At 39.4% G+C, this 26,135-nt stretch overlaps 1 protein-coding gene and 1 long non-coding RNA gene across 2 annotated transcripts in view; one reads left to right on the forward strand and one right to left on the reverse strand.

Annotated features, from left to right (window-relative positions):
• LOC134672867 (tudor and KH domain-containing protein homolog) overlaps positions 1 to 26,135 on the forward strand; it is a 126,098-nt gene that overhangs the window by 5,058 nt on the left and 94,905 nt on the right. Inside the window, exons 6-11 of the mRNA XM_063530816.1 lie at positions 8,446 to 8,603; positions 16,470 to 16,583; positions 17,138 to 17,236; positions 17,606 to 17,737; positions 18,360 to 18,471; positions 24,771 to 24,903. Of these exons, the coding sequence (XP_063386886.1) occupies positions 8,446 to 8,603; positions 16,470 to 16,583; positions 17,138 to 17,236; positions 17,606 to 17,737; positions 18,360 to 18,471; positions 24,771 to 24,903 (748 nt within the window). The remainder of the gene's footprint in view (positions 1 to 8,445; positions 8,604 to 16,469; positions 16,584 to 17,137; positions 17,237 to 17,605; positions 17,738 to 18,359; positions 18,472 to 24,770; positions 24,904 to 26,135) is intronic.
• Positions 23,365 to 24,477, reverse strand: LOC134672686 (uncharacterized). Its single transcript, XR_010099370.1, has 2 exons — positions 24,019 to 24,477; positions 23,365 to 23,624 (listed from the first exon to the last, which is right to left on the reverse strand). It is a non-coding gene; the product is annotated as an uncharacterized LOC134672686 (long non-coding RNA).

Genomic DNA, 26,135 nt, shown 5'->3' on the forward strand with positions numbered 1-26,135 from the left:
TGGCTAAGAGTGTTCATATTAACATAAATAAATACATTAAATTAGATTTCAAATAAAATCTGTGCCATAAATTTAAGCTATAAAGAAGATAAGTAAAAAATCTCTAAAATAATTACTTATTATGAAAAGAACATAATACACATCTACCTACTACCTAGTACACTTTTGCCGCACAAGACGGAAGCGAGGTCTGGAAGGCTATACCTACTTATAACTCTATGCTATTATGCAGTTGCATTGTACTCATACTAAATAAGTAAATCAATAAATAATATTCTATTTAATATAGTTTTCCGTTACCGCGGTAGTTGTGAAATAAAACTATTGAAACGAAACCTTATGAACCAATTTTGCATGTATAATTGGCCTTAAAATTCATAGTTTATGATTTTATGATGGTTCATTATTTTGTAAGTGGGTAGCTTTTGCACAGTACAGTTTTTCCTCAGTCACCCGTTGACCACGAACCCTGTAAAGGGTTCGAAACGTCGGGATGTATAGTTCGTTTTTTTAGCATTCATTCATTCGTATGTATTCAATACAGGGTGCCCAGAATTCGACGTCAAGCCGTAAAGGGATGATAGACCAAGTCATAACAGTTATCATAAAAATACAAAAAAAAATCCAACTCATGTTTTTTAAAAATAATGGTCACTAAAAATTCACTAAAAAATCCACACCCTGTAATGGTTCTTTAACTATTGTTACTACAAATTCCATAATTTATTCTATTTTTTTTATTATTGTGTAATCTTGAATAATTACAGGGTGTGGATTTTTTAGTGAATTTTTAAAGTGACCATAATTTTTAAAGAACATGAGTTGGATTTTTTTTTGTTTTTATGATAACTGTTATGACTTGGTCTATCATCCGTTTACGGCTTGACGTCGAATTCTGGGACACCCTGTATACGCGATATAATCCGTTTCAATTGTATTATTTCATGAACATTCTATGTCCCAAGATTGGAAGATATACATATATAACAATGCATACATGCCAAATTTAAATAAAATATAAATGTGATGAGATTAGATGCCCATTTTCTTAATAAGTAGCTGGAAAAAATACATGTCATTCGTTAATACGACGATGACGTAAACATTACATCATAGCACCTCCACCGTTATTCGTGACACTTGGATTACACGAGTACCTACGTGTTGACCGGACAAATATTTGCGAATCGTTACATTGTCGACCTCACGTCTCTCCGGTGTTAATTGACAATCCCAACTCGCACACGGCTCAGTAGCTCAAGGACGAGCATTTAGTAACTGGAGACGTCATGGCGTCTGCAGATTTTTGCGGGGGACGTCAAATGTATTGCTATTTCTACATGATTTGCACGTAACGTACAAATAGCCATGTCAGTCCATACAAAAGTCTGCACAATTGTGCAAGGTTTTCGGCAGAGGGGTAAGCTCTTAAAGGCGACTCCAGTTATTAAATGCTCTAAGATCAAGGATGACGATTCTTGAGTCGGTTTTGTAAAGTGTTATCGTTGATACGATTAACTGATCAATTGTAAACCTTGTTGCAAATAGATAAGGTCTTCCAATGGTCGGTAGTACTATCTACCTTTTTGTTTATACCCAATTAAAAAGGCCATATTTTACAAAGTCACAAGGAGTAACACAAAAAAATAATATAAATATCTTGGTAAAGAGTATGTAAACCTTTCCAACCAAAAATTGAAAGTACATCAGACAGGTTAAGATACAATAAAACAAAATAAATTCAAAATGTATTGTGTGGAAGTATGTAATTACTCTTTAGGGAAAAGACCGCCGGTAGTATACCTGCGACGCAAACATCCCGAAGTTTTGAAATCGCTCAAACACAAAATTTGTAAAATCTCCAGCCTTCATCATCAAAGTGAAGGAGATTTTTGGACCCAATGTTTGAAAATTTGTATTATGTAAGTTTTGGTTGATCCCCGTATTTGTTCCCCTGTTGTGATGTCCTAACTTATCCCCTAGTTTGGTTTTTGTGATAATACCTTATGTAGATTTGTCAAGACATACAACTTCGTTAAACATATTTACACATAAATACTTTACATTCTCACTTTCTTTAGAACTTTCATTGTTGAGCCATTTACTTATAACTGGGTCATTAATTAAAGTCCGTGACCGTACATTATTACCAGGAAATGTGGGATTGGCGCTGGCTGAGTGCAATAGACGAGCCAAGCGCAAGCGAGGCCGTTTCGTAATACGAAGCACAACATCATAAATCCCAGTTGCGACAGAGCTTTTCTCGTTGCTTTCATTTAGGCTACATTCAGAAAGCTATTTTTTGACGATAAAATTCAATTAGTGTTTACTTATTATCTGGTCAATTGCAAGGCAGCTCCTTAGCTGCGATTGATAGTTGGTAAACCTGTTTATATTAACTATGTAATAGTTTTTGTACTATGGGATATGAAGATTATGAAGTCTAGAAGTACTAAGGTATTAGAGCAGATGGATAAGGTGTATTTTGAATGTGTTATGATGGTAGAGGTTTATTAGGGTGGTATTCCACCTTTACAATTTGTATTTTGTCTCACATTTTGCTTAATGGAGAGAGTGAGACGCAATGACATTGGAGCAATATATTGGACATGGAATACCACCCTTAGATATATATTTTGAATAGTTTGTTGGTGTTTGAAAGGTCAGGGTAGGCAGCATAATTCATACTAGTTATTTTTGTTGTTTTTGTGTGTATTTGTTGCATGTTTTTTACATATGTATTTGTTTTGTTTCCTTTGGAAATTTCATACAGTTAATATTTTTAATTTAAATGAATTTAGGTACAAACATACCACTCAAGTTGGTAGCTATGACACTTGTTTATCGACGACCCAAATGCCTCACCACTACGCCTTATTAGAAATGATTAAGGAGTTAAGATCAAAAATACATTCACTTTTACATTACAAGTATGGGGATGTAGATAGGGTGCGTGACGTATCACAGCCACAGTAATCCAAACGTCCACTTTCTCCAATAAATATTATAATGTCAAGAATATATACAACACAGAAGGAATGTCCAAAGTTCGGAAGATAGAAACACAGAAGGTAACAGTACGGAAGAAATATAGAAATAGAAATTAAGCGTCAACAAAAGCATAAGCGATAGCGAACGTAATGCGTCTAGCGGTCACAAGCGACATGCGTTTCGCGTCAGTACTGTGCATAGACTGAGGCGGGGAGCGGCGATGGCCGGCCGGCACGGAGCGGGTCTCAGAACCGGGCGCTCCGAACAAAGGATTGCTATCGCGGTGCGCGTGTGCATTGCACCCGACTTGTTGGCAACGTCAAGAATTGACGGACGATATGTAAATATAACGTGTATATGATTATTGTGTAAATGTAAATAAATGTATAAAATGTATGTAAATAAATATGTGTATATATTAATATTATGTTTTATATAAGTGTATTAATATTAGATAAGTGTAGTGTAAGTATAAGTGTAAGTGGGAAAGTAGCCCACATCACTCCCCCCCAGAGACCTGGTTAAGGGCGATAATAATCTGGGAAACGTACTTGCCTTCCCGAACGAGTAGTTTTAGGTACGTTAGCCTGACTTGGCCCAGGGTCACTATGCTGCCTCCCGCGCAGGATGTTTTCTGGTGCGGCAGGTGTGGTCGGCCCCTGATCAGCGAGCTTCAAGTCCTCGGACAGGTAATGCGCTGGTTTTAATCGGTCGATGCTCACGGTAACCGGTTTACCTATGAGGAGTTTAAAAACTTTATCAGTCCTCTCCAGGACTTTGTGCGGGCCTGAGTATACAGGCGTTAGAGGAGCGCGTGAAGCGTCTTCGCGGAGGAAGACGTATTCAGCTGTCGCTAACTCTTTAAACACAAAGATCCTGTCCTTGCTGTGGCGTGAAACTGGCGTAGGCTTCAACTTCGAGGCGAATGAGCGTAACCGTGCGGTAAAATCGGTGATATCTGTGGTACCGGGTAAGCTTGGGTCAAAAAATTCGCCTGGAAGTCGCAGCGGCTCGCCGTAAAGCATTTCGGCTGAGGACGCTTGTAAGTCCTCTTTAAAAGCACTGCGTATGCCGAGAAGCACTTGAGGCAATATCTCGGACCAATTGGCGTCCGCATGGCATGTAATGGCGGCCTTGAGCTGCCTGTGGAAGCGTTCCACAATGCCATTGCACGCTGGATGGTACGCGGTCGTGCGTCTATGCTGGAAGCCGATGGTCTTAGATAGATATTGAAACAGTGTGGACTCAAATTGTCGACCACGATCTGTGACAATATCTACAGGACACCCAAACCTGGATATCCAGCCAGCCAATAATGCCTTGGCCACCGTCTCTGCCGTGATGTCCGCTATTGGTACGACCTCTGGCCACCGCGTAAAGCGGTCTATGGCCGTCAAGCAATAGCGGAAGCCTTGTGAAACAGGGAGGGGACCGATTAGGTCAATATGTACCTGTTGAAAGCGAGCCCGAGGGAGTTCAAATGTGCCTAGAGGCGCAGACACATGACGGCTCACTTTAGACCGTTGACATGGCACGCAAGCTCGTGCCCAGTCTCGGCAGTCCTTCCTTACGCTGGGCCATACAAAACGCTGGGCTACAATCTTAGCACTTGTGTTGGCACCAGGATGACTTAAGGAGTGGAGACTGTCGAAAACGGCTTTTCGGTACTGCTTGGTGACGAATGGTCGGGGAGTCGGCGTACTGACGTCGCAGTACAAGGGTTCAGGGCTACCCGGGAATGGCATTCTTACCAAGCGCAGGGATGACGAGGCCAAGTACTCAGCAAGCTCGGGATCAGACACTTGAGATCTAGCTAGATCGGCAAGATCGAGTGGTATCGCCAGTTCTTCAATCCGAGATAAGGTGTCGGCCACAACATTGTCTTTGCCGGATATGTGCCTTATATCGGTTGTGAACTGGGATATGTAGTCCAAGTGCCTAAACTGCCTAGGCGAACAGTTATGTTTCCTCTCATGGAAAGCAAAACTGATCGGCTTATGGTCAGTATAAATCGTGAAGTGCCTCGCCTCTAGCATATGCCGGAAATACTTAATACCCTCGTAGATCGCAAGCAGTTCGCGATCATACGGCGAGTATTTGGTCTGGGATGGACTCAACTTCTGAGAAAAGAAAGCCAACGGCTGCCATACCTGGTCCTGCAGCTGCTGCTGCAGTACCGCACCCAGTGCCATGTCTGATGCGTCTGTGACCAACGCCAGCTTAGCCCGACAATCGGGATGAGCAAGTAACGCTGCGTTGGATAGGCTTTCCTTGGTCTCGTTGAAAGCCTTCAGAGCATCGCCGGTCAGGTTGATGGGTTTGGAACCTTTGACTGCTCCACCCAGGAGTGCGTTGAGAGGTGCTTGGATTTGAGCGGCATGTGGCAGGAATCGCCTGTAAAAGTTGGCCATACCCAAAAATTTCCTCAGCTGCTTGACGTCCTTGGGTGGTGGAAAGTCACGTATGGCTTGGACTTTCGTGTCTAAGGGTTTGGTACCGCTCTCAGAAATCAGGTAACCTAAAAAAGTTACCTGTGGAGCCCCAAAGACGCACTTAGACACGTTGATTACCATGCCGTAGTCTCGGAGTCTGGTAAAAACTTCACGTAGGTGCTGTTTGTGCTGCTCTTCGTCTCTGGAAAAGACTAAGAAGTCGTCCAAGTAGCAGTAGACGAAGTCCAGCCCGCGTGTCAGCTCGTCCACGAACCTCTGAAAGGTTTGGCCTGCGTTCCGGAGTCCGAATGTCATAAACGGAAACTCGAACATACCGAAGGGTGTAGTGATGGCCGTCTTCGGTATGTCCTCCGGACATACAGGTATCTGGTTGTAAGCCTTTACGAGGTCAATGGTACTAAAGACCTTACAACCAGATATGCTGTGGGTGAAATCATGCAAATGCCTGATGGGGTATTTGTCAGGGACGGTACGGGCGTTGAGCTGACGGTAATCACCACAAGGGCGCCACCCATTATCTTTTTTAGGCGCCAGGTGCAGTGGTGAAGACCAAGGGCTCTCTGATGGTCGTGCCGTGCCGCTAGCCAACATACCTTCAAACTCTTGCCTCGCCAGCTTCAGCTTGTCAGGGGCAAGACGTCTCGGAGCGCAGGATACCGGGGGACCTGGAGTGGTGCGAATGTGGTGTTGTGTGTTGTGTGGTATAGTGCGGTGTATGCCAGCAGGTCGTGTGATCTCAGGATATTCCTGTGACAATATTTGATGGTAGCAGGAATCGCTGCCGTTCATGACCTTTACAGAAAATATATCACTAGTATTAATAGCAGAAACAGCATTAACATATAAACTAGTGATGTTATCTACAATACGACCTAGCCTCTTACCACCACAATCTACAATTAAATTATAGTGCGCTAGAAAATCTGCCCCTATAATCGGTTTAGTAACCATAGCTACCACAAAACGCCACGGAAAGTCGCGTCGAAGTCCAAGGTCCAGGTTAAGATGCGCGTAACCGTAGGTTTCGATGGGTGTCCCATTAGCTGCAGAAAGGTTATACCCCGTCGGTGCTCGACGCTCGTGCAGTAACGACTTGGGGAAGACGCAGAGGTCGCTACCGGTGTCGACCAAAAACTGCAGCTTCGACCTTCTGTCGGTGACAAACAGGCGACGCGATGTGACAGGGCGGTCAGGAGTCGCCATTACCGACTGCCCATGGCATTTCCCGACTTCTTGTAATCGCAGGGTTGCACGCACTTGCTAGCATTCTCGCCATGTCTTGAATGGTACCAGCAGATGGGGAATTTCCTATAACTGGACTGGGACCTGGTGCTGGAACGACTCTGCCTTCTGGAGCGGCTGGGATTCCTTGAGCGGGATCTTCCTCCTTCACGGTCCATCTTCAAGGCACGAACCTCTCTCCTGAGCGCAGCTATCTCCCTTGCCAAGGCGTCAGTACTGGAGCCAGGTTGCTCGGAGCCTGCAGAAGCGACGTGTGACGAACAAGCGCAGCGTGGGCCGATGTCGTGGACCCTGTCAGCAAGGTCTGCGATAATGTCCAACGAAGCATCTGGATGCCCTGCGAGGACAGTTTGGATGCTCGCGGGTAATCTGTTGGTCCACATCATGCGTAAAACGTCGTCCGATATGCGCTTAGCTGCCAAAGCCTGCAGGTGACGCAGGAACTGAGACGGCTTACGGTCTCCCAGCTCTTCATGATGCAGGAGTTGCTGGATCTGTCGCTCGGTGGTATCGCTCAGGCGACTGATGAGTTCGCTCTTCAGCTTAGCATATTTGTCAGATGCCGGTGGATTGGTGATAATATCCCTGACCTCCTTTGCAAACTGTCGATCTAACTGACTGACGACATAATGGAACTTTGTCAGGTCATTGGTGATGCCGGCTATGTCGAACTGACCCTCAACCTGCGAGAACCAAATCGCGGGTTCCTCCGGCCAAAAAGGTGGAAGTCGTACTCCGACTCTAAAAACTTCGGATGACGGAGTCGTTGTTGTAGTGGAACCGAGCGGCGCAGTTGTGACGGATGGTGCAGTGGGAACAGGCACTGCCGCCGGTACTTGTGTGATGGGCGACATAACGGTATTTCCTTTGTCTATTTTGCTCGACACTTCTACGTACGGTTTTCTGATGTTATCCTCTTGGTACTGTGTTCTTCAGGGGTCACCAGTATGGGGATGTAGATAGGGTGCGTGACGTATCACAGCCACAGTAATCCAAACGTCCACTTTCTCCAATAAATATTATAATGTCAAGAATATATACAACACAGAAGGAATGTCCAAAGTTCGGAAGATAGAAACACAGAAGGTAACAGTACGGAAGAAATATAGAAATAGAAATTAAGCGTCAACAAAAGCATAAGCGATAGCGAACGTAATGCGTCTAGCGGTCACAAGCGACATGCGTTTCGCGTCAGTACTGTGCATAGACTGAGGCGGGGAGCGGCGATGGCCGGCCGGCACGGAGCGGGTCTCAGAACCGGGCGCTCCGAACAAAGGATTGCTATCGCGGTGCGCGTGTGCATTGCACCCGACTTGTTGGCAACATCAAGAATTGACGGACGATATGTAAATATAACGTGTATATGATTATTGTGTAAATGTAAATAAATGTATAAAATGTATGTAAATAAATATGTGTATATATTAATATTATGTTTTATATAAGTGTATTAATATTAGATAAGTGTAGTGTAAGTATAAGTGTAAGTGGGAAAGTAGCCCACACAAGTATCGCCGCTTTGCTTTTCAACTTAATTGTCATGTCGTTAACTCCTTGTCGATGATTGACAAGGTGTCCTCTGACAGAATTAGTAAAATTACACAAATTAAAGCTACCTATTATTATAATGTACCTACTTAATACATTCCGTTGCATTTTTTAAGATAAGCTTAATTATTAGTTATAAACATAAGACATAAGTGAAGCATTTCTACAAAAAATAATATTATTTCAATGCACCTTTAATTTTTTTCCACAGAAGCCGCATCGTCCAGTATCGAAGTATACGTATCAGCCGTCTCGTCCCCCGCTCGATTCTGGGTGCAGTTCGTCGGGCCGCAAGTCTCTCAACTGGACGAACTGGTCGAACACATGACAGAGTACTACGGCGACAAGGCGAACCGCGAGGCACATGCGGTTAGTATCTGAGTCGACGTGTCGCTCGTTTCGTCCCTGGCTCTCTTCTGAGTGCAGTTCGTCGGGCTGCAAGTCTCTCAGCTGGACGAGCTGGTCGAACACATGACGGAGTACTATGGCGACAAGGCGAACCGCGTGGCACATGCGGTTAGTATCTTAGTCGACGTGTCGATCGTTTCGTCCCCCGCCCGCTTCTGGGTGCAGTTCTTGAGGCCACAAGTCTCTCAGCTGGACGAACTGGTCGAACACATGACGGAGTACTACGGCGACAAGGTGAACCGCGAGGCACATGCGGTTAGCATCTGAGTCGACGTGTCGATCGTTTCTTCCCTGGCTCGCTTCTGGGTGCAGTTCGTCGGGCCGCAAATCTCTCAGCTGGATGAACTGGTCGAACATATGACGGAGTACTACGGCGACAAGGCGAACCGCGAAGCACATGCGGTTAGTAAATATAGATATTTATCTTTAATACATATTTTTAAGTGTCTAAGGGTGGTATATCTGTCCAATATCTTGGCCCAATGTCATTGCTTCTCACTCTCCATTAAGCAAAATATGAGACAAAGAAATTGGGCAGATGTAATACCACCCTTTGACGTCGTGAGTAGATAGGATTTTCTGGTTATGTCTATTGGAAACTCGAATAACCGCTTACGGTTATTTTCGGTTATTTATTTATGACTTAGATTGTATGTTTTTATCATCTAATAACTACTAAATCCTGCCTGTTTTGGCTGTGACGCCTGTGACTATATTTTTTGTCATTCGAGGACTTTAATAACTAAAATATACCAAATTTACTTCTGGGTCATTCCATAAGAAACGCTACCAAAGGGTTGAAAAATGAAAACTGGTTTAAGAAGTCAAAACTAACCTATTTCCATAGAAAACATACCGAACCTTCATGTCACAAAAAAAAACCGAAAAAATATGTTTTTTTATGGTAGCTCCTGTACAAAAAAATATTTTTAAATTTTTTTTGCATTTAATCCTGTGATGTGGGGTGTCGTTGGATAGATCTTTCAAAATGAATAGGTATCACCATCAACAAGTTTTTGATTAAGTGAATATTTTCGGAAATATTCGCATCGAAAGAAAAATAATTATGATATCTTCGAGAAACAGTTTTTATTGTTAAGATAATGTATTTTAAAATAATTCACCATTTATTACTTATATTTTTAATCGAATTTATTAAAAAGACAATAATTCCAATAAAATGAGCCATAATTTCGTATAAATCTGTCTTAATTTCGTACTCGTAACACCCGAAACGAACCATGAGTAACACCCGAAACAGGTAATTTATTTTATTAAAATTAAATAAGAAGTGATACTAAGTGTTACTTCAGTGTTTCAGTAGACTATACTAACTATTATTACTTGACATAAATAAAACTGGAGCTTACTTGATAAAATTCGCTTAATTATGCATTTTGGTACTGATGGTCAGAAGGTATAGGCCAATTTGCGTAACGCCCGAAACAGCTACTTTTTAGTGATTCTCTCGTTATTTCTCTTATACTTTAATAATGTGCGTACAGGAAAGGAAAATATTATCAAAGTAGTAGATGAATCAATAGTTATAACCTCCTAGTTCCTGTTACAATATCGAATAAAACCTTATTTTATGAGTTCAAGTGTAACACCCGAAACGGTGGAATGACCCTTCTCTTATTCTTATTGAATATTGTGTCACGTCTAAGGTCATATTTTACTTTTACTGTATTTGGTGTGTTTTATTAAAAAACGAGGACTTTTACTCACATTCCCTAATACTGTAGGTACTAAAATAAAGATTTTTGTATTTTTTTAATTACTTCGTTGTAAATTTATAATTTTTTGTCGAAAATAATCGTAACCGATTATAACCGATATTCGATTATTTTTCGGGCATAACCGTAACCGAAACCGGTTATGAAGTTTGACCGGTTATTGCATTCCCTAGTTATGTCCCAAGGCTCGCCCCATTCCGCGCTTACCACTGATATATACACGAATAGATAGGATTCCTCGGTTCTGTCGCAAGACCTGCCAAGTTACGCCTGCCACCGTCCCGTCTCCCGATCAATCTGAGTTTGGATGTGTTCTGGGTTCACCGCACCAGACAAACTCTATAACAGCCTGTAATCCTGTAATAGAAATGAATGGTATGAATGTGGCTCCAGTTACCGAAGCGAGAAATCTTGGTCTTTTGATGGATAGTAACCTCCGTTTCGAAGGTCACATTGCTGAAATATTCCGGTACTGTATGTACCGTCTAAAAGTTTTATACAACGTTCGTGAATTTCTGAGTGTCGATCTGCGAGTGAGACTATGCGAAGCCCTTATTATATCGAAATTAAATTACTGTATTACTGTATATGGGCCTTGCCTCTTGGCGCGCTCGCAGCGCTGCATTCAGAGGATCCAAAACGCATGTGCCAGGTTTTGTTACAATATTCCCCCGCGGACTCATGTCACTCCATTTATAAATAACGGTAACTGTCTCAAAATGCTACCACGTCAGGAACTAATGTTGGCATGCTTACTGTTTGATGTAATAAACACTCAGACTCCAAGCTATCTATACAAAAAATTGGTTTGGTCAACAAACAGAAGCTGTCACTCTGTTAGAGCCCCGCGTATTCTGATGCTGCAGCCTCAAAAATACCGGGCTGCTGCCTTTAGGGGAAGTTTTAGGTATAGTGCTACAAAGTGTTGGAATAACATACCGCCACCAATCCGTATATTAAAAAGTAAACCTCAATTTAAAAAAAAATTACGCCAATACTTACTAGAAACACAAAAACGAAATGCTTAAACTTAACCCCACCCCTCACACCATTACCTGCCATTACCTGCCGTTACCTACCTATATCTATCGCCGCCTGTCCACTTGCGTTCACATCATATTAATCTTATAATACTTAATTACTACAAGTAAGTATTTAACTATACGTCATACTTTGTACACACACACACATACACACACACCGTTCCTCGACACACATTATGTATTATTCTATTTTTATTTTTATTTTTTATTTTTTTCAATTATTTATAATATCCACAATTACAATTGTACAAATACATATAGATACATACATATATATATATATATATATATAATTTTAATTTTAATTATATATATTTCATACATACATCGACCAGCGCTGCACTGGTCGTTCATAACTGTAGGTTTATTTAAGGTCCTGACGGAAGATCAGCGCTGCGGTCTCCGCAGTATTTATGCTGAGTCAGCGCCTATTCTTTACCACAACACATGACCCTCTACTTAAAATATGTCAAATATGTAAATTGCTATTACTGCTATTGTAGTGTAAAATTGTATGTTGCATTTTTCTTTTTTTTTATCTCTTGTCAACTTTCTTTTTGTCTCTTGTTATTATTTATTGTGTCAAAAAGCATGTAAGTTGTGGTTGAATAAAGATTTTATCTATCTATCTATCTATATGAAATAGTATTTTTCTCCAATATGCTCGGAAATGTTCACCTTACTGTAGCAAAAATACTACGGGAAGTTCTTCGTTAATGTCAAACTCTAATTAAAAAACATCAAACTATCGCTGTCCTGTTCTAGCGGACGGGAAGTAAAAAAACACTACAGTAATAACTTATTACTGTATTTTCATTTCATTTATTCAAGATACATAATAAACTTACAGTAAAGTCACCAACTCGTTTACATGTTAATTCTTAATTCTAACACTTAATAATAATGTAAAAAATGTGATATAACATAGTCGAATAATTGTAAAAATAAACTATATACCTACAAACGTCAGTTATAGAAAATAATCAAATATAATTTAAAAACCAATAAAAAATTCAAATTAAAAAATATTAGATACAAATTTATACAGTATACAGAAATCATCAGGGAAATAGAGCATTTAAAATTTGGTAACATTTTCTGCGAAATCCACCACCACTATCCGCAAATATATCGATATCATGACCCTCAACAGCCATCATATTTATTAACGCCAGTGCCCTAGCCGTGGGCGCGTTATCAGCTTGCCGGGTGCGCGCGCGCAGCCACGCGTACAAGCGGCGGCATCTCCAGCTCAGGCAACCCTCGCCACGCAGGCACATGCAAGCCCATTCGCTCCAATACAGACGAATTGTTTATCCTATTGTTACTGATGCCATAATAGTGCTCCATTAACAACATTTTCCGCCTCAGTTCGAGAGTGTCAAGGCCTACCATCCCCGATACGAAAAGGGAGGGATATAGATAAGGGTAGTAACCAAAACATTTGCTATATAAATACCTTGCGAATTTCTTTTGTATTTTTTCAATCATAGTGATATACTTTGATTCATATGGGTCCCATATAATAGCTCCGAATTCTAGTTTACTACGTACATATGCGTTAAATAGCATCAGCGCTACCCTTATGTTACCAAACAGATAAGTCATCCTAATAATAAAACCTAAAGTTTTAGACGCACTTTTACAGATTGTCATAATATGCTTACGGAAATTAAGTTGTACATCTAAAGTAAGCCCCAGATCGCGGATTTCATGAACCCGCTCAAGCTGGATCCCTTGGAGAACATAAGTAGAAGTAATGGGTGATTTGACTCTAGAAAACGTCATGACTTTGCATTTGGAAACATTGAAGTGCAGATTGTTTTTCACGCTCCACTCAGCAACGGCATCAATATCACTTTGGAGTTTAATGCAATCCTCGCTGTGTCCTACCTCTAAGCAAAGCTTCAAGTCATCCGCATACATGAGGCAAGTAGCCGCTCTTACAACGCTAGGCAAATCGTTAATCATGATGAGAAACTGGGTAGGTCCCAGTGTACTACCTTGACTTACTCCTGACCTTGTATAGTATGGTTTTGACTGGAACCCACCGAGCCTCACATACTGACTACGATCGCACAAGTAGTCTGCAAAAAAGTGAATAAGCCTAGGCATGAATCCGAGCTTTGCAAATTTTTGCAACAATAGATCATTGTCCACTAGATCGAAAGCCTTCTTAAAATCGAAGTATGCCACATCAATCTGTCGACAACGATCCATTGCTGATGCCGCATAGTCCACAAAACATATGTGATTTGTAGTTGTAGATCTACCGCTACGAAAACCATGCTGAGCCTCATCGAGACTAGAAGAAATCTGTTGATTAATGCGCACATCTATGATAGTTTCAAATATTTTACCAAATACTGAGAGTATTGCAATAGGTCTGTATTGTGTAATATCCGAGCCAGCGCAGCCCTTTGGCACAGGGGTCACTCTAGAGATTTTCCAACACCGAGGATATTTAGCTTGCTTCAGAGCCAAGTTAAATATGTAGAGTAGTGGTCTCTCAAGAACAGATACACAGTCTTTGGCAATAAAAGGTGGTATACCGTCAGGCCCCGCCGCCGAGCGCGGTTTGAGTTTGCTAGTTGCTTTCCTTATCTCCCTCGCACTTACATCATCAACCACAACACAGGTCGCGTTAGCGTCGGCGCATCGTGCGGCCGCTTCCGCGTTCAGTTGCGGTACTCTGTTTTGGAAAACGAAGCCAAAGTACTCAGCGAAGGCATCAGCTGCCGCCTGTCCCTTAACAGCCACATCTTTGTAATGTAATTCACTACATGATTGTCTATCTTTACGCTTATTTTTGACGAAATCCCAGAACTTTGCTGGTTCATTACATACATATACTGTTTTCAATATTGCGAATATATTCTCTATAAGCTGAGTCAATAAGTGTTTTGGCACGTCCCCTATAGTATTTAAAAAGTTCTCTATTAAATTCCAAACCAAGTTGTTTATATTTTTTTAAATGAAAGTACTTATCCTTTATAGTTTTAATTATCTCAGGAGTGTACCAAGATGGATAATTGTACCGGCTATTATGAGAGCTGTTTGGCTTTTTCAGAGGCACGCATTGCGAGATGCATTCATTTAGTTTCAAGTAGAACACCTCCGTAGCCAAGTAGTGTTTTTTACTTTTTAATAATAAAAAACGCAAACGGCCAATTATTATTGCCGCGAGCCGCTTCTACACGACCCGATCAGCTATCATTTCACGTGTATGATCGTGCGAATACTGCTTAATAAAATCAAAGATTATTTTTATATTTTTTTTAAATCTCATCCGTGTTCATAAAGCTTATATAGTTTGTCAAAGGACTTTCTCATTTCAAACATAGACAAAGAGAATCATACTATCTTTGTCTTACACTAGTACTAGCACCCAAAAGAAAAGGATGGGTATAGTTTTCCTGGTTCTTACTGACTGAAAAGTTGGTTTGACCTACTATATTGCACAATTATATTGAATGAACGAATACTGAATGGCAGAATAAGTTTGTAACTTTAACTTTTAAAAATTAATTAAAGAGGGAAATTGTTTTTGACATTTTGGATGTGAAGGTTTGATTTGAGTGATGCTTGATGGTTAAATAATAATTATTTTAGCTTATTTCCTCGCATGTTTGGAGAAAAGCACTATATATGCCTCGGCAGGAATAGCAATTCGTGGATTCGTCTTCTTTGTCGGACTCCGCTTCGCGTCGTCCGACAAAATCGAAACTTATCCACGAATTGCCCTTTCCCGGCCTCTGCAATAATGTACTATTTCTCAAAAATGGACGGCAAAGTCGACTTTGCCATCTAAAAAATAGGTCGCGAAGCGCGCAGTTTATGGTCAGTCAAAAATTAAAAAGTTAAAAACATTGCAGTCTCGATTTTGGGACTGCAATGTCGCATACAAATTCCATTATTTGTCGAGTTCCAAACTTTTAAAAGTTGAAATGACCATATCAAATGAAGGCACAGGCCCATTAAACAGCCAAACAGATGATTAGTACCGCGATTATTTAGCTGTCTCAAATAGGTTGGCGTATTTTTGGCAGAAAAATACACTTCTATTTTTTTATTAAAAAAATAAAAAGGCGGCAAGGGCTTTTTTTTGTGAAAATATATACGTAAGAACGTTGCTTTTGTAAAATATTTCTATGATATTTATATTTCTTGCACCATTTTTGAGAAAAGCACTATATATGACTCGGCTGGCTACTTGCTGCAAGTAGCTACTTCCGAGCCTCGACAATAATGTACTATTATGCAACCGTTGTTTAAGAGAGGTCAAAAAAGGCGAGTGGCGTGAGTAAAGACGCCACGAGTATTTTTTGACTCAGTTAAACAACTTTGCATACAATACTTTTTCTACGACCAAGCACTTTCTTTGAAATAAAATTGTAAATTTAACAAATATAATTAAATCAAGAAGTAGCAAAAATGGAGGGTACGGGCGGGAAAAGAATGAATGAATGAATGAATAAAATTAAAAAAAAATGTCTATGGTTCACTTATTTGTCAGAGATGACGTTTAAAATAAGGTTGGCAACACTGTTTTTCATTCAATATTTTTTAAGTGGTCATTACACGAAGTATCGTAAAATCGTCAAAAAGATACTGCGTGTATGCACGAATACTTTTTTGGTGAATAAACTAAAGACTTGTCTTGACAACTATAAGGTAGGGTTTTAAAGGATGACAAATAAAAGTACGGGAGTAGAAAATAGTTATTTGTTTTACAAGGGGGCAAAGTTGTTGTTTAACCGCTCGTGCTATTAATTGATACCCGAGCAAGCGAAAGATTCCAAATTTGAACCACGAGCGTAGCAAATCAAATTAAATCCAAATGAATGTTATTCAATATTTATCATCCAAAATTATCATTTAAAAGTCAATTCTACCAGCAATCATAAGAAAACAACTCAAAATTTGCATTTGATTACTTTGCCTCACATGTGAATAAAATGCAACTTTGCTATCAGTTTTTGAAGTGCAAAGTAAGCCTTTCCGAGCTGGTGTGGTGAAAATGATTAAACTATTATTTTATATTTCAGCTGACATCAGTATCAGTAGGGCAAGTGGTAGCGGCGGTGTTCCGGCACGACGGGCGCTGGTACAGGGCGCGCGTGCACGACATACGACCCAACGAGTTCGACGCCACCAAACAGGTAACGTAGCGTAGGCCAGAAAGTTACTGATTGTGGTTGTGGTGTAAAATATAGCATATTATATACTTATATATCAACAAATGTGAACGTTTCCGTGAAAATACCATGAAAAATAATTATCCACTACATCTGTATATATGGGCAAAGAGAATAGAGTGTATAGAGAGTTACTGTCATGGTAAATTATGTAATTATGTAGCCACTGTAAATTTACTGCCATCTTCCGACAGAACATAAAACTGTTAGAACGCCATTTAACTTTGATCCTTATTATTTCACTGATATGTGTTAACTTATTAAATATTAATATTAACGCCATCTACTCGACGAAGGTATGTTGCAATGTTTTCGAGCGATGGCGCCATAAATTAACACATATCAGTGAAAGAATAAAGATCAAAGTCAAATGGCGCTCTAACAGTTTTAATCTTCTGTCGAAAGATGGAAGTAAATTTACTGTGGCTACATAATTTACTTTGACAGTAACTCTCTATACACTATATTATCTTTGCTATGTGTAATTCGACTGATAATGAATATTCTTTCATTCACAGGTGGCGGATGTGTTCTACTTAGATTATGGAGACAGCGAGTACGTGGCGACTCACGAACTGTGCGAACTGCGCGCCGACCTCCTACGGCTGCGGTTCCAGGTACTGTCATATAAAAGTTGTCTTATAACGTGGGCCCCAGACTAAAAGTTAGTTCGTGGGGTAAAAACGAGACCCTATTACTAAGACTCCGCTGTCCGTCTGTCTGTCTGTCCGTCTGTCTGTCTGTCACCATGCTGTATCTCATGAACCGTGATAGCTAGGCAGTTGAAATTTTCACAGATTATGTATTTCTGTTGCCGCTATAACAAGAAATACTAAACAGTACGGAACCCTCGGTGGGCGAGTCTGATTTGCACTTGTCCTGTGTCCAAACAGATCGATATATGTTATCTCCACTTTAACTGGTCTATAATTATACATAATAATTATATTTAATTTAAGGTGCTTGTAATTGGTACATGTTTGTAGGCCATGGAGTGTTTCCTGGCGGGCGTGAGGCCGGCGGGGCGCGAGGAGGACGTGGTGCGCGTGACGGCGGCGGGGCAGCGCTGGGAGCACTGGCCCGCACCCGCCGTCGAGCGCTTCGAGCAGCTCGCGCAGGTCAGCTATTGTAGATTAAGGCCCCCCCCCCCCCCCCACATCTGGCGTCTTTCGAGCGTCGGTGTCTACAATTCTATGGCCGCTGCTCGACGCAACGTCGACGCAGCGTCGATGCAACTGCGCAGCGACGTCATTTTCCATAGCGCTGACCAGACGCCGACAGACGCTGACGCTCGAAAGACGCTAGATGTGAGGGGGCCCTAAGGGCCAGTTGCACCACCACAATAGTGTTGTTAACACATGTTGAGTTGTATAATTAAATCTAGTTAATAGATAGCAAATTTATCACAATACATTGGAAACTTAAAAAATATATGGGAATAATGAAAAAATACGCGACCACAAAAAAAATTTTTTTTCAACTTCTAAATAGGATAAAAATTATGGTACTGTTCGATTCCTCACGTTTTATTTAAAAAAAATATGTATTGTATACCAACAATCGCGATCCTGAATAGAAATAACACAAAAGTTGCAAAAAAGGTCACAATAAAATGGCAAAAAATAAAAAAAACGCTCATAATTATATTATGGTTTTTAATTATTTAAACACAGTTAAGATATATTACTAACAAGTTGAATTTAAGTTATATATTTTAAAGACATATATTTTATTTATAAGGTTGCGCGGTGGAAGCCCCTGGTGTCAAAAACTTGCACGTACAAGAAGACGGCTACGGAAGACCAGAAAGAGAAGGAGATACCCGGCATTAAACTGTATGACGTCACTGAAGGTAAATTGATCGTTTATTAGAATTTTAAGTGAAACTATGGGATGTTATTTAACCTTTTGAACACCAAAAGGCGCATCCATTTGCCGTGCTATTGACGCCACGGGGGTAAAATTTAGTTTTGTGAATAATGCCAACCAAAAAGTGGGGTGTTTTTCAATAGATTTTCATCAAAAACGATCAACGTCTAATGCCGTCTTTGGAGTCGATGTCACGATTTTGCGTTGACGTCAATTACCGTCTGTAGTGTTCAAAAGGTTAACTGAATGAAATTGACTTGAAAGTAGAGAGTTGTTTTAAATTTCGAATTTTCTTCTGTTTTACAAATGTCGAAACCCTAAAAAAAACATTTCAATGGCTTCTTAGCCTAGTAGGTAATTACTCTGCCTATGAAGTAGGAGGTCCCGGGTTCGAATCCTGGTAAGGGCATTTATTTTTGTGTTTATTACAAATATTTGTTCGTGAGTTATGGGTGTCTTTTATGCATGTGTTTATAAATAATATATAAGTATATATATATCGTTGATTAGTACCCACAATATACGCGTTATTGAGTTTATGTAGTAGGACACAGATGTGTAAAAAATCTATTCTATGATTTTTTTTTTTTTACTAAGGGCTCGCTGCACTCGATAGACTGATCGAAGTTACTTAGTATGAAACTTCACATACAATAACATTTTATGTCTCGACACGCACATTTCAACCGGGCACGATCGATCGCCGTTATATTTGTTGAAAAGCAGGAGGGACGCGTCGAGGGTCCACGTGGGTTATTGAGCATCTCAGGATCGACGAATTAACCATTAGAAATAACTAGAGTTAGACCAAGATAAGTCTGCAACGATTTTGATAACACACAGTGCTATTTAAATGTCAAACTTCTATGAAATTATGACATATAAATAACACCTCTTCGTGTACTAACAAAAGGATTCTTTGGCGGGAATTTAAAAAAAGTAGACGGAAAATTTTCGCTCCAACTTTTAAAAATTGTTATTTATTAGTTTAAAGTAGTTTAAACTGACTTAACTTGTATATATTTAATGTTAAAAGTTGTAAATAATTATAGATAGTGTTTTAACAATGGGAGATAACGAGGGGGGCGGGGAAAACCCGCCCACCCTCAAGCGCTCCAAAACCGACGGCCAAGGCGGCACGGACGATGGCGGCGGGGGTGAGCAAACTAATAGTGCTTATTTACCGTACTTTAAACCGGACTACAAAAGACTATACCCTGAGAACTCGGGAAAACTAGAGTTTAAAGTTTTTGTAGAGCATGTGGACGCAAAGGACAGATTGGGAAATAAAAGTCCAATATTTCTCAACCACATATTCACAAATGGCATAAAAGGTGTAACAGCTATACAGCGCGTAAACGCTAACAAAATTGCAGTCGTTTTCAAGCAATATAATAATGCAAACAACTTTCTAAGCAACACTGCATTTTTGACCAAAAACAACATGAAGGCGTACATACCGGCGACCCAAATCGAAAAAACTGGGATAATTCGATTCGTGCCAGTCAATATCTCGAACAAGGATTTATACACAAAGTTGAGCTCTATTTATGAGATCATAGCGGTCCGCCGCTTCACGAAAAAAATCGGACAGGATCGTGTTCCCTTACAGACGGTGAGCATTACATTCTTGTCGCATGTACTACCGGACAATGTACAGTACGATTTATTCTCGTACCGAGTATTTGAATATGTGCCTCCACTACTGCAGTGTTTCAAATGCTTTAAATTTAATCATGCAGCTAAAGTATGTAACGGAAAACAGCGTTGCTCCATTTGCTCGGGCGACCACTTTTATAAGGACTGTGACAAACCGAATGACTTATGTTGTGCCAATTGTAGCGGCCCCCACTTGGCAATTTCAAAAGCTTGTCCTGTAAAACTTAAAAAAATAATGGAAAAGAAGACAAACATCACATATGCTTCTAAGGCTGACACGAGAAAAGTCGAGTTTCCGGCGTTACCTGACAAAAGCAAAACTGTAAGACCTGAAAAAACACCAAAAACACAATCGCAAAAACCTGTTCCTTCTACATCAGCAGAAATCCCGAAATTTGACATTAAAAAAGAATTGTTACAGAATACAGATTTAATGAATGCACTGGTTAGCACTCTCATAGAATTAGCCAACAAGACCGATTCCAACCCAATCACTAATAGTTCTATTAAAGATATGCTTATTAAAAACATTAAATAATGGATCCTACACACATTCGTATTGCTCAATTCAATATTCAATCTGTTTCAAATAAAAAACCGTTGCTAATTAATTTTCTAAAACTTAATAATATTGATGTTTGTCTTCTTAATGAAACCTGGTTAAAACCAACTACTGCTTTTAGAATACCTAATTATAATATTTACTGCAAATATAGTAAAAATGGACATGGCGGAGTTGCTATACTTGTTAAAAATATATACAAACATACTTTTATACAAACTAACTTTTATGAAAGTATTCAAAATGTAGCGATCTCAATTGTGACTGACCGAGGGCCTTTATCAGTTTTATGTGTGTACTGTCCTCCAAACCGTCCACACATAAGACTAAATAGACTTAAAAATATAATTGAAAAATTACCAACACCTATAATAATATCAGGAGATTTCAATGCACATCATACAGCGTTTGGTTGCGCTACTAACCAATCCCGAGGTAACACACTGTTCGATATTATAAGTGACTTAGACTTATGTATCTTAAATGACGGAAACCCAACTACAGTTACTTACCCTAATCGAAATCCTTCAGCGATCGATGTTAGCTTCTGCAGTGCAAGCATAGCACCTCTGTGCGAGTGGCAAGTCCACGACGACCCTATGGGCAGTTATCACTACCCTACTATAGTTAGTATATTGACCTCTCTTGAAAAATATCAAATAAGTGACCCTATAGATAAATTTATATATACTAAAGCTGACTGGAGTAAATATAAAGAGCTTTCAGAAGAGGTATTTTCGGATTTTCCTTTAAATGAGAATGATCCTATACAATTATATGACAAATTTACTTCTGAACTCCACCTATTAAAAATACAATGTATCCCAAAACTTACTAAAAATACAAACTTTATTAGCAGACCGCCGGTTCCTTGGTGGAATAAAAAATGTGAGGATAGTGTCATTAAAGCCTACGAGGCATTAAAATATTACAGGGCGAATCCATCCATAGAAAATTATATTACGTACAAGAGACTTGTTGCTCTTAAAAAACGCACAATAGCAGAGGAAAGAACTTGTAGTTGGCGTAGTTTTTGTGCTTCTTTAAATCGATGTACACCTATTGGGTTAATATGGAACAATATTAAACGTTTTAAGGGATTAAAATCTAAACAGATAATTAAAAATGATGAATTTATAGAACCATTTATAACTAAACTAACCCAAGGTTGTAGTAACGATTCTAGCTCTATAGAAAGTTTATTTGAAAGTAACAATGATAATAATGAGTCTAAGTACCTTATTGAACCTTTTACTTGGGAGGAATTCATTGTAAGTCTGCAATCTAGGAAAAATACTACCCCAGGCTTAGATGATATACCATACCTACTTTTAAAGAAGCTGCATGTTAATGGTCAAAAAGTTTTGCTAAGAATTATGAATTTACTTTGGATACATGGCAAAATACCTCAATCTTGGAAAACACAATGTGTAGTACCTATTTTGAAACCAGATAAACCTCCTAGTGAGGCCAATTCTTATAGACCAATTTCTCTATCATCATGTATTGGTAAGGTTTTTGAGAATATGATAAAGACTAGACTTGATTGGTATGTTGAGGCAAACAACATATTGCCTCCATTTCAAAACGGCTTTCGACGAGGTAGAAGCTGTTCTGACAGCTTCATATCTCTTGTTTCTGATTTAAAATTAGCTAATTATAACAAGTCACATGCTGTTTGTATATTTTTAGATGTACAAGGAGCATTTGACAATGTTGATCCTACAATACTAGTAAAAGTTCTATCTAATATTAATATCCCTGGGAAATTATGCAAATGGATATTTAATTTCTTAGATGATAGAGAGCTATATGTAAAATTTAATAACATATTACATGGACCACGACAAGTTTCCAAAGGCACAATGCAAGGAGCAACGCTGTCTCCTTTACTGTATAATTTGTACACTAGCGAGATAAACTCATTTGTAAATAGTTCTAATGTTAGTATACTGCAATTTGCAGATGATCTTGTAATATATTCTATTAATTCTAATCTAGATGTAGCTAAAGCTCACATTAATAATGCACTTAATGAACTTCATGTTTATTACAATAATTATTTACACTTAAAGATAAATCCTGACAAAAGCAAGTTATTAATATTGAGCAAAGACACAACAAATGTAAATATTGTATATAATAATGAGATTATTAGAGAAGTTCCTTCTCATAAGTTTCTAGGCGTAGTAATAGATAATCATTTAAATTTTGAGCTACATGCTAAGCACATAATTTGTAATTCTGTTAAAGGTTTAAATATTATGAGATGTCTTGCCGGTATATCTTGGGGTGCCGACCCTAAAGTACTGTCCTTACTATACAAAACCCTAGTCAGAAGTCACTTTGATTATAGTTTTCTTGTACATATTAATACTGATCACACACATAAGTTACAAATAATTCAAAATAAGGCAATGCGAATAATATCGGGGGCAATGTGTTCAACCCCAATAAGAGCAATGGAAGTAGAGACAAAAACAATGCCTTTACCTGTCAGATGGGTGTTGTTAGCTTACAGATATTTAATTAAGATATATGCTAAAAATAATCAAAGTATAATAAGAAGAATAAAGGGTCATCCCAGAATTCCTAAGTTAACAGCATTACTCTTACAGGTGGAAGCTAAGTTTAGTAATATATATAAAAATGAAATTTGGCCATGTTATGACGATAGCTTTAATAGTAAACTTTTAAACATTACAGTATGCACAAAATCTATCAATAATAATACTGATTTTCTACATTTCTTGTCACAAATTCCCAATTATTACAAATTATACACAGATGGTAGTAAAGCAGAGTCCCATGTTCGATGTGCAGTGTATGATCCTCAGACTAAATTTGTACAAAGCTTTAGGTTGCATGATTTATGTTCCATATTTACGGCTGAAGCATATGCTGTATTTGAAGCCCTGAAAGTTATATTAAGAATGTCAGAATATAAGCATTTCTTTATTTTCACTGATTCACTTAGTTTAATTTATGGATTACAGAATAATCAATTGCATTATAAAGATAATTTTATATTGTACCAAATTAAAAAGTTGTTATTACAACTGAAAAATAATAATGTAAATATTAATTTTATGTGGATTCCATCCCATACTGGTATAACAGGGAATGAAGTTGCAGACAAAGCTGCTTATTTAGGTATCAACGAATTAGATGTAAGATGTAGTACTAGAATTCCACTAACTGATTGTCAAGCTTCTGTTAAGACTGTTGTGGCTAAGATGTGGATAGATTTATGGACCAAAGATAGAGAGACAAAAGGAAGATGGTACGCTAGTATTCAAACCGACTTACCTGGAAAGCCTTGGTATGAGAAGATAAAGATTGGAAGTCGTAGCTTTATTACCACCATCAATAGATTGAGGTTTGGTCACAACTGTGCACCAGCGCACTTAGCCAGATTTTCGATTATAGCCGATGGTACATGTCCTCACTGCCAGGATGGTAGCGTTGCAGATGTTGAACACCTTATATTTAAATGCCAAGTGTTTGCGTTTGAAAGACTCATCCTTGCAAGTGAATTAAGTGAAGTGTTTGATAATAATGTCCCCCGCCGCCTCACTGATATTCTTAAAAATGTTGACAGTTACGTTCCATTATACAAGTATATAAAAACAACAGTGTTGAAGATATAAAGTGAAGTGTGTTGTAATAAAATTATTAGTGCATTCTTTGCCATTTAACTCTTTAAATGAAGTGTTCTAACAATAGCAAAATAAAGACTTGGCTTAAAGGACTCGCATCCAGGCCATAATTGTTAAAAAAAAAAAAAAAAAAGTACTAACAAAATTGTTGCAGAGTTGTCTCTATCTCCATCTCGTTATTTGTCCTCGTCAGGCGTGGCTCACTCCGTGATTTCGTCGTTTTGCTACAGGTAGCTACAAATACATCCGGTCCACACCAAGCTCGGTGGCTAGCCATAAGTCTCGCGTGGCGCTGTCGCCACCTAGCGGCCATACCCGTTCCGATCGTAACAGACTCGTTTTGTTAGAGAGCGAGTGTTCTATAGCTAGTGGTATGATTAATTCTGTGTGGTCGTGTAACAGAGGGTGAGATCGACATCGGCGCCGTGCTGGTGGCGGAGGGGCTCGCCGTGCCCGCGCCCGCCGCGCCCGCCACGCCCCGCGCCTCCCCGCCGCGCCCGCCGCCCTCGCCCTTCGGCGACCTCGGTGCCTCCAGGTACACACCCGCAAGACTTGCCTGTACACACACGCAGGGCCGTCTTAACCTATACTGGGGCCCTTGGCCACATAAGAATTAGGGGCCCTTCTGGAAAGCGAATTAAACTAACATTTTTCTACAATGTCCTTCTATTTATTATGGGCATTTGAGTCGCTTAACTTCAAACACGGGTAAATCCATCTGTCAGGTTACGCAATTCAGGTATTAAGAAAAGGTAATAGGGTAGATATTTGCTGAGAGGGTCGAATGGATTTACACGGGTTTGAAGTTAAGCGACACATTTATGGGTAATAAAAAATATATTAGTACTGTCTGTCCTTCGGGGCCCCCTGAAAATGAGGGCCCTGGGCACGGGCCTCGTGTGCCCCTATGGTAAAGACGGTACTGCCTGTACAGAATCTGTATACTACCTATGCAATGAGTTTTTCATCGCACCAGCTCTTAAAGGTTCTCTTTATTCTTCATAACCTGATGAAAAAGTTGCATTTTATACACGACAACGACCAAGTGAGACAAGTATGATCACATAATGAAATGCAAATTTAGAGTTGTTTCCCCATACTGCCTGATAAAATATGGCAAAAAGTACCTTATGACGGCTGGCGCTTACGTCGCATAACAGTGCAACAATGTTGAAGGCGTTAATAACAGCATAAGCGCCAAACGCCATAAAGTAACTTTACCCGTGGGACGTCACAAATACACTTTTAAGTAATCAATTTGAATGATAAAAACTAAATAATAAGTTTTTGGCAAAAAATTAATTTTTGGTACAAGCTTTTATCGCTGACTGTACTTTTCTTACGACAGACAACTAATACTCATCGAGACAATTCTAAAAACGCGTAACACAATTAGGTTGCGTTGTTTCATCACAGAGTTCCTATGGCTATCTCCTGTCTCCATCATCAGATCAGCTCGATGGTACCATAAGATTGCATTGTCATCCGATTTATACATGGATGCAAAATTTCAGTTCAATCGGAAACCGGGAAGTGGATCAAATTTAACTTGCAAGATTTGATTACAGACAACGGTCAGGTGAAACTAAATAAAAGCTCGTAATAAATACCGTTAATTTAGATTCCATTTACATTCGTTTTCTTAATAATATTCTCCTCGCGATCCTGTTTACATTAATTGAATGTTGGCTATCATTTGTTTTACAAAAACACAATTTGACCGATTCAATAGAACCCCGTTTTTACCCTTTGAGTACGGAACCTTAA

The sequence above is a fragment of the Cydia fagiglandana genome, chromosome 17, assembly GCF_963556715.1.
Source record: "Cydia fagiglandana chromosome 17, ilCydFagi1.1, whole genome shotgun sequence".
Classification (NCBI taxonomy): Eukaryota; Metazoa; Arthropoda; class Insecta; order Lepidoptera; family Tortricidae; genus Cydia; species Cydia fagiglandana.